We start from the raw sequence: 11,913 nt of genomic DNA on the forward strand, positions 1-11,913 counted from the left end.
CTCTTCACATTATAGCGCTTACAGATCATGCATTGGCGAACAACTGATTGGACTGCGCGTCTGCACGAAAGAATCCAGAAGTCCTCTCATAGCTTCCTCATGACCTCGATTGAACCATGATTCAGGGTGAGATTTCGAAGGTATATCAGCTTCTGGACCAAGGGGTGGCATAGTCCAAAACAACAGGGCATCGAAATCCTAGTGTATCGTCTCTATTTGAAATGAGTGATTTTAAACGTAAGAGACTTGCTGCGTCTTTGTAGATCGTCATCCCAATAAATTGAGGGTCATTCACCCCTGAGAAACTTTCTTCTTGGACTAACCTTGGGGGGGTCAACTCGCCGTGCTCAACTTCTTGAAGGGACAACCGTCCTCTAAAACGTTGGTTAGGATTCTTTCTGCAATTGACTAGGAATCGTTGGATCCATGTCATACGTCTAATAAGTTGCGTGTAACGTAAAAATGTTGATATGTACCAAGGAACCTCCTCGTCTTGTTGTTAACCTTGAATATTACTCAAGACATGACAGATCGCCGTACACGTTACTACACCTTCATCAGGTGTCTTCTTCTTGTTGGTGGCCTTCTTGACCGCTCTATCGACTTCTGCTTCGTCCATCTCACCGGTAGAGTTCGGCCACAGTGCAGGGGGAAGTTTTAACCAGGCACCCTCATGCCAGTGAGATTCGATCAGTTGTTTGGCGGTACATCCGTGATGGTAGGTCTGCTGGATTAAGACTCCCTGGAATGTGGCTCCAAGACGCTGGACCCGTGAGACTGCGAATTTTCTGAACCCGGTTCCACACGAAAGTACCCCATTCTTCATCTTATTGTATCCAGGCAAGCACCGTTGACGAGTCAGTCCAGAAATATTGATGTACTTGGGTATAATTCAAGGCAGATACCACTGAGGCCATGAGACGAGCTCCCACCGTCGCTGCCAGCAGCTCCAGCCGAGGTATACTGGGTTTGTCCTTGGGTGACACTCGAGCCTTGGCAATAACAAAGTGGCACTCCACTTTGTCACCTAATTCTACTCTGGCATAAACGACAGAAGCGTACGCCTCCTGGCTGGCATCTACGAATGCATGGAGAGAGATCAATGCTTCTTCAGGTCCTCCCCCAAATGCCCACCTTGGTATTTCCAACTGTTTCAACTAAGAGAGCTGATCCAACCAATGACTGAAGGCATTCTTGGTGACCTCATCCGCACTGGTATCCCAACATAACTCCTTGGACCACAATTTTTACAGCAGAACCTTGGGACAAATGAGGACTGGGCAGATCATGCCGAGCGGATCAAATAGACTCTGCGTGGCAGAAAGAACTGTTCTTTTAGTGATGTTAGCTGGTCTCTCCTTCTGAATGACTGTATCAGCCAGTGTCAACGTGTCCGTTTCACGATTCCAGATGAGACCCAGGACAGAGCTTGCTGTCGATGGCATCTCCAACCCTGAGTGCTCCCATCCTCTTAAATCAAAACCTCCAGTCTTGAGAGTTTCGGTGGCAATTTTTTGAAATTTGTGACGCTTTTCTGGCGAATGGACACTCGTGACACAATTGTCTACGTAGAACGATCCTCTCAACTTTTCCAGGGTAATGATCTCGACTTGGGACTCTGTATTTTCCATAGCTCTGTATTTTCCATAGCTGGAGACTCCAAAAACAACTCTGAGATGACGATAGTGCTCTCTTATGTCTGGGTTGTGTGTTGGTCTCCATAAAACTCTCAGGAAGTCTCTGTCCTCAGGGTCAACACTAATTTGGAGGAAGGCCTTGCGTACATCTGCTATGACCCCAATCCTTTTCTCTCTGAACCGCATGAGCAAGGAGAGAATGAGCTCAATCAGGTTTGGCCCGGTCTCCAGGCATTCATTGAGTAAGGGTCCGATTTTTCCTTTCGCTGAAGCGTCGAACACTGGCCTGATTCTTGTGGTACTGTTCTCTTTTATGACTGATCGATGGGGAATGTAATGTCCAGGATTGTTCACCTCATCTTCTGGTACCCTCTCGATGATTCCCTCCTCAAGCCACTCATAGAATATTTTCTCGTAATCACTCACCATGTTCTTTGCCTTTAGTCGAGTCCATGTCGGGTCCAGTCCCTTCTCTGCTAAAAAACGATTGTCTGGGAGGGATGGATGATTCTCCTTCCAGGGTAATAATACCTCATAACGACCTTGTGCGTTTATCCTGGTGATGTCGTGAAACTTCATCAGTACCTGCTGTTGATGAGCTTCCTTAGAAATCTTTTGGACGGCATCCGTGATGCCCAGTACGTCTAGGTCCCAGAGTTGGTTGACGTTGGCTTCCTGAACGAACATTGACACAGTGAGCAAAGCTGGATCTGCTTCTTCTGATTGTGGTTGGGAGGCTTTTCCTAGGAGCGTCCAGCCCAGTCGTGTTTCTACGGCCGTAATGCCGCTGTCGAGATTGTGTAGCCCACCAGTGTACAGCCTTCCCACAACGTCCGCACCAATCAGCAATGAAATAGGCTGTCTTCCCTATCCCACATCAGTTAAATAGACTGACCTTTGCTGTAATTATCGTATCCAAGGTCCACTAGGAATCCTAGGAATGACTCGACAAATATTCCCTTGGTGGTAGACCAAGAAATTGCATGCATATCCTCCATCCAGACTGCGAATGCGTACTCGATAAGGTGGGTGATCTTGTGGTTGGGTCTGGGAGCCGCCAAAGAGGGAGTGTACTATGGTACGACTTTCTTCTATTTCATATCCCAAGGATTCAGCTACTTGACCCAGGATGTAGGAGTGATGAGAGCCAGTGTCGATAATTGCTCTCACCGTTTGCTCTTGACTGTCATTAACCAGCTTGCCTTGAAGCGTTTGACGAAAAACCTGCGGATCTGACGACAGATTAGCGAGACTGCTCCACCACTTTGCTCGTAGTTTTTGTCTCAGTCTCGGCAGAAGTATTCATCTGACGGCACATCAAGAGCACGTGCTTTCACCCACACCACTTACACTTTTCCTTGTAGCGACAAGTTTTGCAGCTGTGATTAGTTTTTAAGCAGTAGAAACAGGCGTTCTTAACCTTTGCCATTTCTATTCTCTCTGCCAAAATCATTTTCTTGGCTTTTTGACAGGTAGCACTAGCATGGGCTTCACTACAGAAGATGCAAGTGACTGAAGGAGTAGCTTTCGTTGTCAGTTATCCAGCTGCTGTAGGTAATGGCATGGATTCCTCCTTCGGCTTCTTCTTGTGCTTGTCTTGATTTTCTTTCTTTTCCCCGTGGGCCGTTGAATTTAAACCAAACTTGTGGGCTGCCATGGAAATTCTGTGCTCGGACACAACTTCATTTTCCAGAAGTTCCATAAATTTCATTAGCTTTGTTTTGGTATCGTTGATGTTCAGGTTGGTTGAGTGTCGCTACCAAGCTCGAAGCAGCTCCTCTGGTAATGATGACTCTACTAATGGATAGAGCATAGCGGCGCACATGTTTGTTGCGACTCCTAATGACTCAAGGGCTCTCAAGTGCGTTGATAACTTGTCGTATATACTTGACAATTTGCTGTGTGATGCACCGTTAACTGCGTTGTGCAGGACCAGATTTAATAACTCTCGAATATACACTTCCACCAGCAATTCCTTCTTACCGAAACGTTTTGTTAAACTCTCGACAGCTTTGTCATAATTTTTGGCTGTTGGTGGAAAGTTGTTCACGAGCTCACTGGCTCCTGAGCTAGGTGCCATGGCTTGGGATAGGTAATTGAACTTTTGCTCTTTGGGAATGGACGCATCGTCGTGGATGGGCTTGCAGAGACCCCAGAATAGAAGCCAATCTTTCAACTCATCACTGAACTTGGGAGGTTCGATCTTGGGTAGCTTTACTCCTTTAGTGTTTGTCCTGGACTGAGCTGTTCTAGTCCCGACAGGCCTCTGCGACGTGCTCCGAAGAGAATGAGGTGTTGTCCTTTCTAGAAATGCTGAGACCTCAAACTTGATTTGGTGATATTCCAACTTGTAGTCATTTTGTGAATCTAAATCTTCCACCATGTCATCCTCTGAACACGTGTCATCTGTCCGCATAGACTCTAGGATCTTTCCATTCCACTCTTCTAGTTCGCTAGCCTTGTCTTCTACTAGAGCGAATGTTGAGTTAACCTCTGGAATTCTGGGTGGTGTGGCGGTTAGCTCGGTCGCGAGGGTATTGTAGGCACGAGTAAACGATGCCGTACTGCGGCCCTTGCCTTCTTTAAACCCTCCATTTCTCTGACGCTGTTATCCGAACAGTCCTGTCACGGTCGCCAAAATGTTGTAGACAGGTCAGAGAAGAAAATACTGGATGTTTTGTTCATTATGAACGCATATAAATTTATTGAAGGAAACAAAATAAAATTGGTAGGAAGGCTTTGGCATTAGCTTGGTAGCCATCTTGATAGATACTAACTGACAGGCTATACAAAGTGGGGGAAAAAACCAGAACTAAACTTTCCTAGGCTCAAGTGTAAAACAAAATACCCGACACGTTAGGACCGATGGTTTTCAACAGTGGCCAAGCGGTGAAGCGATTTTGCTTATCGGGCAGTTTTTATTCACTGAGAAAAATCCGAACGCTATTTCGAAGTCGCGCTCGACATCGAAAAAAATTCAAAAGCGCCGACTTTGTTTCAAAGTTGCGCTCTTGAATCGAGGGCGGCACCGTTGATTCATAATTTTCGGCGCTTGAGGTCCTATTTTCCGCCGTCAAAAAGCCGCGCTCTTAATTCAATGTCGCCGGGATTCAGTTCAATGTTGGCGCGAATTATTCAAGGGTAGGAACCTTTGATTTAAAGTTCCTCACGCTATTGATTTATACGATACAAAAGTGAAGTCTAAGGCAATTGATTCAATGTCTCACGTCGATGAATTGCGAGCATGACGTACGATTCGAGGTGCGAAAAATGTATGCTTTTCACAGGTATGTACATTTGTTTTAACGCCTAGAGTTATCAAAAACAGATCTTTCTTTGACAAAAACAAATCGCGCCAGCGATGAGAAAAATACATTGTACGATTCTGCGAATTCAGGGACGCCCGTCCCACTTCCCCCCAAAGTTCACAGCCGTGTGTCGCCGGACTCATGCACGGACACGCTGAAAAAAATTGAATATCAACACGACGAAAACCAACAAAAACAGGCGCAGTTGAGACGCATTTTTTCATTCGTCGGGAAGACATGATGTGATGAGGACGATGAGCCTGAAATTGGCGAACGCTTCTGGTGAACGATATCCACAACTTTTGGAGCGGACCGTACTGCCGACGCTCCAAACAGACCGTAGAAGGGGGTCACGTTTTTTAGCCCTAATTTTTATAAATAATTAAGGAACATGACAAAAAATGTTTAACACAGCCTTACCCCTCCATATGCATATATTATTTGAATGAAAAATAAAATTGCTAAATTTGAATAAAAATTTTCAACATTGGGACTTCGAGAGGGGGTGCAGGGGGGGATGCATAATAGGGGAGGGTTGAAAATTTTAGCCAACAAGGAGAGAGGGTTGGGTAACATTTCCAACTCTCCCCTTTTGTGCGTCCCACCCCTTCTCAAAGACCGAATTTTCGAGATTTACTTTTTTATTTGACAATTTGATTTTTTTATTTAATCATCGCATGTGAACGGAGAGCTGAGGATGGCTCAGGTAGATTCTGAAACCCCCTCCCCTTGTAGGGTAAAATTTTCTATCCTCCCCTAGTGTGCGTCCCCCCTCCACCCCTTCACAAAGTCCAAATACTCGAGATTTTCATTTAAATTTAACAATTTCATTTTTTTATTTAATTGACGCATGCGAACTGAGGGATGGGGGTAGAGCGCTCTTCCCCCTGTTGGGTAAAAAATTCAACCCTCCCCTATTATGGGTCCCCCCTCCGCCCCCTCTCTAATTCCCAATGTTAAAAATTTTTATTTAAATTTAGCAATTTTATTTTTCATTCAAATAATGTATGCATATGGAGGGGTGAGGGTGTGTTAAACATATTTTGTCATGTTCCTCAATTATTTATAAAAATTAGGAGTAAAAAAGTTGACCTCCGTCCGCAGTCCCTTTGGAGCGTCGCCAGTAGAGTCCGCTCCAAAAGTTGTGGATATCACTCGCCAGAATCGTTCGCCAGTTTCAGGTTCATCTGCTCCTGATTAAAGAAAATATTCAAATTCCATATTTCTAATTTATTGACTTATTTGTTTGTTTGTTTGCTGAAAATATGTTCTGTTTAATTGATTTGGAGGCTGATTTGTTTATTTATTCACATATTTTTTCATTAATTTTCAATTAGCATCGTGTTTTCTTCCTGAATGATGAAAATCTAAAGATAGTGGGGTAAAACGGACCAAATCTATGTATCAATCAAACGAAAATAGCATAGTCAAATTTTTCACATAATTTTCAAAGGTTTTTTCAAACTCCAAAATAAAATCTCATTTATTCAAATTACGGTATTCAGTCGGGAGATATGGACAATTAAAGAGAGTCCGTTTCACCACTTCTTCACTGCATATTTTTCCCCTATGCTCCAATTAGTTTATAATATTAGGTTAGAGTTCTCTCCCCTTCCATTCTCAATTCCTGCTCTTGATTCAAAGTTTTGTAGACCTTTCAAATGAAGATTTTCTTTGATTCAAGAGCCCGTTTTATCGAAAATTCCTTGAAAACAAAGGCGCGCGACTTTGAACGCATTTATGGGCACAATGCCTTGAAATGAGCGTCGCGCCCTTGAACGAGCGTCGGATTTTTCTCAGTGTTCAATATCTCAAAGTCTAAGAGAAATAGCGAAGTTTTCATTAAAATCTTTTTTGTGGCTTTCCATCCGCTCTACAAAAAAGGCAATTACACAAACTTTGCTAACTCTCTTAAAGCAAAATTCTGAAAAAAATCTGGAATATTTTATTGGACTCACAGAACACCCTGAAAAATTGGCGAGACATTTTGCTAGATCATGAAATAGTATGTTTCGTCATTAGGCTGAAAAAAACTTTTCTGGCAAATATGAGTTTGTGCAGCCTGAGCTGAAGGCAAGGGTTGCAAAAATATGAGAGCTGCCTTGCGATACGGACGAAAAAATTTGAAAGAAAAACCTATCGAATTTGTTAGAAAATTCTATTGAATTTCTATTGAACTGTTCCATTAGTTTTTGGCCGATTCTATTAAAATGTTCAATAGAAAATATTCAGTAGAAAAACTCAATAGAATTCAATTTTTCTGTATAACTTATTCTATTGAGATATTTTCTATAAAATTTTCTCGGCTCAAATTTTACAAGTTTTTTCGCTTGATTTTCTTGATGAGAAGAAAAGAAAAATACAATGAAAAAAACCTAGTAAATTTGAGTCGAGCAAATTCTATAGAAAATATATGAAAAGAATAAGTTATATAGAAAAATCGAATTCTGTTGACTTTTTCTATTGAATGTTTTCTATTGAACATGTCAACAGAATCAGCCAAAAACTAAGAGAAAGTGTAATAGAAATTTAATAGAATTTTCTAACGAATTCAATAGGTTTTCCTATTAACTTTTTTCGTGCATGGAATGACGAAAAATAACTGTCTGGTTTGACAGAGAATGCCCCACATTCGGCTTGTAACCACTACTTCAATTTGAATGTTAATTCAATTCACCTCGTTATAGTTTCATTATTGAATATCATCAGTTTTCGTCAAAGGGAAACAATAATATGGATTTTCCAATTTTGTTCATGGGTTACAGAAATTCAACGAAATATGTAGCGACCGCAGAGTTAATTACAATTATGAAATATACTGGGTTGAATTTATTTAATCACCATCCAAACTCTCTAAAATAAGTGAGGGATGGAGTCATTCAAATAAATTGCCATTGTGAATAGTCATTTTCACTCGTAGTTCTTCACTAAATAACGGAAGTATATTGCAGTTCCATATCTTGTGATATCACAGAGTATTGTTTGATAGCATTTTGGATAAATCAGAGTTAGAATAAGGAATAAGAATGATTCTATCCTATGATATTCGTTTATTTATTCTATTATACACAGGAAGAAAAGTTGAATAAAAATTACCAAAAAAATCGTGGGAAATTTTACTGTACGAAAGGTAATCGCGGAGCAGAATGTAATTAAATGAAATAATACCTGTTTGTGGATTATATTTTACGATTCGTTCAATAAAATAAATACATTAATGGATGCAAAAATTATTCTCTTGCGTGGTAAAATTTCCCACAGCATTTTTTACCGTACCTGTTCGGTAAAAATCATTCTCCGTTACAGAAAAATTATACGCAATATTGAGCAATCTTTCACGTTCACTGAGTTTTTGATGGAATGCAGGGTAAATTTTACAGTTTTGGCGAAAATTCTCCTCACGTTCAGTAAATTTTCCCTGGACATTGGAGGAAAATTCATTATTCGTCTCGCATTTTTTCTCTGATATAAAGCGAACAAGTGCTAAAAATCGAGAGCGCTCCACGATTGCTTGACTTGTTCGGTAATTTCTCTCCAATTTTTTCTTCGTGTATAATATTCAATTCTGTAATATCAGTTGATAATCAATTTTACGGAAAAAAAATCAATAGTTCAGAGTAAAAATTGAATGTGCAGCGCGGTCTTAATGATTACGTATCGCACGTTCTTCCAGCTAAGCTATATTGTTACAATTTTATTATATTTCAGTATATGTTGTAACATGATAAAAATCATGCACTGTTCCTCGCCTGAACTGACCGCGGATCATGGGGGGAAAATTAGTCGTTTACCCCAGCGAGGAGTCGGATCACCCAGAGCCACAACTGTCACTTTATTTTTATTTTTATTATCTGACTATTTTCCTTCTTTCCATTCCCTCGAACTCTGTCGATCGCGCTCACCGTGGATTACGTGAGCTTCGAGACGAGGGGAGTGGAGCGGAGCCTCGGGGAGAGCTACAAGACGGCGCGATATCTGAGGAGCAGCACACCGACGAGCACGCACACACCGAGTCTGGGAGACTCACACCACGTAGGACGCGAAAGACGATCGTCGCACGCCAGCAGGCATCTCAGGCCTCTATGTGCGAACTCCCACCATCTCACCGATGGATCAGCGGCACAAGGCCGTCCAGTAAAAAACCGATGTTACAGCATTGAGGGAGCATCGGATTATGTTGGCTTCTGCGCCGCTCAACGCGGATCACATCCACCGACCGCGAGGCGCAAGTTCCAGTTTCTGGGCCTGAGGAATTGGGAAGTAGGACCATTTTAAAATGCGAAAGTCCAAAATTGTCGAATGACTTGGATTCTTCGCGCTCATCACGTGATTGGGTGGGGGTAGGAGAAATTGAGAGGTTCCTCGGGGTGATGTACGGCCCCGACGAACACTCTTCGCTGGGATTTATTCTGATAAGGTCGCTCTGCGCCATTTAAGTTTCCTTTCGCTCTCCGAGCTATTTGACCGAACAAGAGTAAAGAACGTGGTGGTATTGTGCCCGTTTGTTCCGGCTCTATTTTCCTGACGTCGCCGTACTGAGGGTCCAGACGAGTCTGTCTGGTGTTCTCGTGAAATCACGGTGAGCGTCTTATTTTGTTGTGAGTGCACGCGTCCTTCCAGTAGGGAATCCACTCCGGCGCCCATTTTGGGGCCGTTTGAGAATGTACTAGAGTCTGCTTGTGACGCGGCACTCTGTAGCCTCCAGCTACCTCTTAATTTGATTTTTTTCATTAGTTTCTCTACTTGAGTTTATTATCAATTTTTATTGTGGGGAAAACTAGTCCTAACTCATCTGTTACGTCGACCTTTCCCAATAACTTTTGTGTCGTGGCTCTCGCGTCGTCGTCGCTTGCGGGTGATCTTCGCGTCTTAGCCTCTCCCACGCACCTTTAAAGTTATTATTATTTATTTTTGTTAACTAGTATCACTAGGTTAATTACATTTTTTTTGGTTTGTATAGCGTCTTTGCTCGCGGGAGTCCTCTCCCGCACATGTAAGAGATTAGACTGAACTCATTGGATTAAAATTACATATACTTTTTTTGTTTTGTAAAAAGTTGCATATTGTTGAGTTCCGCTCATTATCCCACACCCCTGTTCCCACACGCCTCCGCGGTTATCTGAGCTAGTCGTGGAACGCGCCTCAACGGTGTGACCTTGTCCTTTGGCGGTTAAAAGGACTGGCGCCCTTTTTGGCCTTTTTGTCTCTTCTCGTTATTCCCGTCGTTCTAATTCCGGGTCGAGAGAGTCCAAAGGGTCGCTGAAAGTTCGTGGAGAACCACGCGTCTGAATCCCGCAGACGCGCTTGGAAAAATACCTCACAATGTATACTCGGGTTTTTACTTTTTGTGCCCCTCCCAGTCCCTCTGGAGACATCAATATATTAGGTTTGTGACTTAATTTTTACAGATTTTTTCTTTGAGCTTAAAATTATATTTAAAATAGAAATATATTCGCGGTCTTTTCTGGTTTTAACAGGATCGGACAAAAGGTTTCCGAACATGGAACGACAAGTCTATGTAAGTTACATAACCTTTCAGAATAGCAGATTTTACGATGGCAACTGATCAACAGCACTTTCGGCGCTGCATTTTATGCGAATTCCAACAAGGAAAAAATGCTTCTGAAGCACAGGAATCAATGTGTAGTGTTCTTGGTGCCGACCTTGTATCTTATGAAACGTGTAATTATTGGTACAAACATTTTAGAAGTGGTGATTTCGATCTGAGTGACCAGCCGCGTCCTGGACAGCCTCGAAAGTGTACAGATGCGGAATTGCAAGCTCTACTGGATGAAGACTCAACGCAAACGCAACAAGAGCTTGCAGCTCAGTTAGGAGTCACCCGAACAGCTATTTCTAGGCGTTTACGTCAAATAGGAAAAATCCAAAAACTTGGAAGGTGGGTCCCACATGTGTTGACCGAACACCACCTAGGTCAACGTATGAACACCTGCCTTTCACTGCTTGCCCGGAAACAAAAAAAGGACTTCTTGTGGAGAATTGTGACGGGTGATGAAAAGTATATTTTTTACGAGAATCTCAAACGTAAAAAGTCGTGGGTAGATCCCGGACAATCCAGTACATCGACGGCAAAACAGAATATCCACTTAAAGAAGATTCTCCTGTGTATCTGGTGGGACATGAAGGGTGTACTTTATTACAAACTCCTGAAAACAGGTCAGACGGTGACTGCGGAACGCTACAACCGACAACTGAACAAACTGAGCGAAGAACTTGATCGGAAAAGACCATTTACTGGGCAAGGAAGCCGGCAAGTCATACTGCTGCATGACAATGCTCGATCTTACGTTGCTCGCGCGACTCAGAAGACCCTCTTAAACTTGGGATGGGAAGTTCTTCCGCACGCGGCATATTCACTTGGCCCCATCCGACTATCACTTGTTCCGGTCCATGCAGCACGCCTTAGTGGATAAACAGTTTAAAACGCTGGACGATGTGCGTAAATTCGTCGATGACTTTATCGCCTCGAAGCCTGCAAGTTTCTTTCGCGACGGCATTCGAATGTTACCTGAGAGATGGCGCAAGGTTATAGAAAACGATGCACAGTATTTCCAAGATTAAGTTCGTTGTTCTCTATTTTTTTATATTAAATAAATTTACTGAAAAATCTGTAAAAATTGAGTCATACACCTAATACATTGTATAAACATTTCAAGAAACAAGAAACAAAAACACCAATGAACATAATACATATATAAAAACATTTTACATAAGTTTCACATTCATTTCTGGTGAAAAGTTAACAGCTTGTATTTTAGACTAATAATATAATTCCGAGAGTTTATTTCGGCTTTTTTTACCTTTATTTTATAAGAAAAAGCAGAATATTACATAAAATATAGTATGTCGCCCTAGCTCGAAGCCTTTTTCCTTCTATTGAGGTCCTGGGACTTGAAAAGGTGAAGAGGAGGGTTGCGTCCATTTTCGGGCGTTTTCCACAGCCTCAC

The 11,913-nt window shown here is 42.3% G+C and overlaps 1 protein-coding gene across 1 annotated transcript; it reads right to left on the reverse strand.

Moving 5' to 3' along the window:
- Positions 1-499: 499 nt before the first annotated feature.
- On the reverse strand, positions 500-3,066 carry LOC107046388. Its single transcript, XM_015268998.1, has 5 exons — positions 2,988-3,066; positions 2,655-2,839; positions 1,252-2,504; positions 882-1,134; positions 500-763 (listed from the first exon to the last, which is right to left on the reverse strand). Exons 1-5 carry the CDS (start codon positions 3,064-3,066, stop codon positions 500-502), a joined length of 2,034 nt encoding a protein of 677 aa, XP_015124484.1.
- Between the last annotated feature and the right edge of the window lie 8,847 nt (positions 3,067-11,913).

This window comes from Diachasma alloeum, unplaced genomic scaffold (genome assembly GCF_001412515.2).
Source record: "Diachasma alloeum isolate Michigan unplaced genomic scaffold, Dall2.0 Dall_scaffold_01350, whole genome shotgun sequence".
Lineage (NCBI taxonomy): Eukaryota > Metazoa > Arthropoda > Insecta > Hymenoptera > Braconidae > Diachasma > Diachasma alloeum.

Excerpts from the sequence above, each read along its gene's own strand:
- LOC107046388 (XM_015268998.1), bottom strand. The coding sequence starts at position 3,066 with ATGGCAAAGGTTAAGAACGCCTGTTTCTACTGCTTAAAAACTAATCAC. Across the intron at positions 2,840-2,987 it reads TTGTCGCTACAAGGAAAAGT|GCAAGCTGGTTAATGACAGT; the intron begins GTAAGTGGTGTG and ends AAACGCTTCAAG. Across the intron at positions 764-881 it reads CTGCCTTGAATTATACCCAA|CGTCTTGGAGCCACATTCCA; the intron begins GTACATCAATAT and ends TCACGGGTCCAG.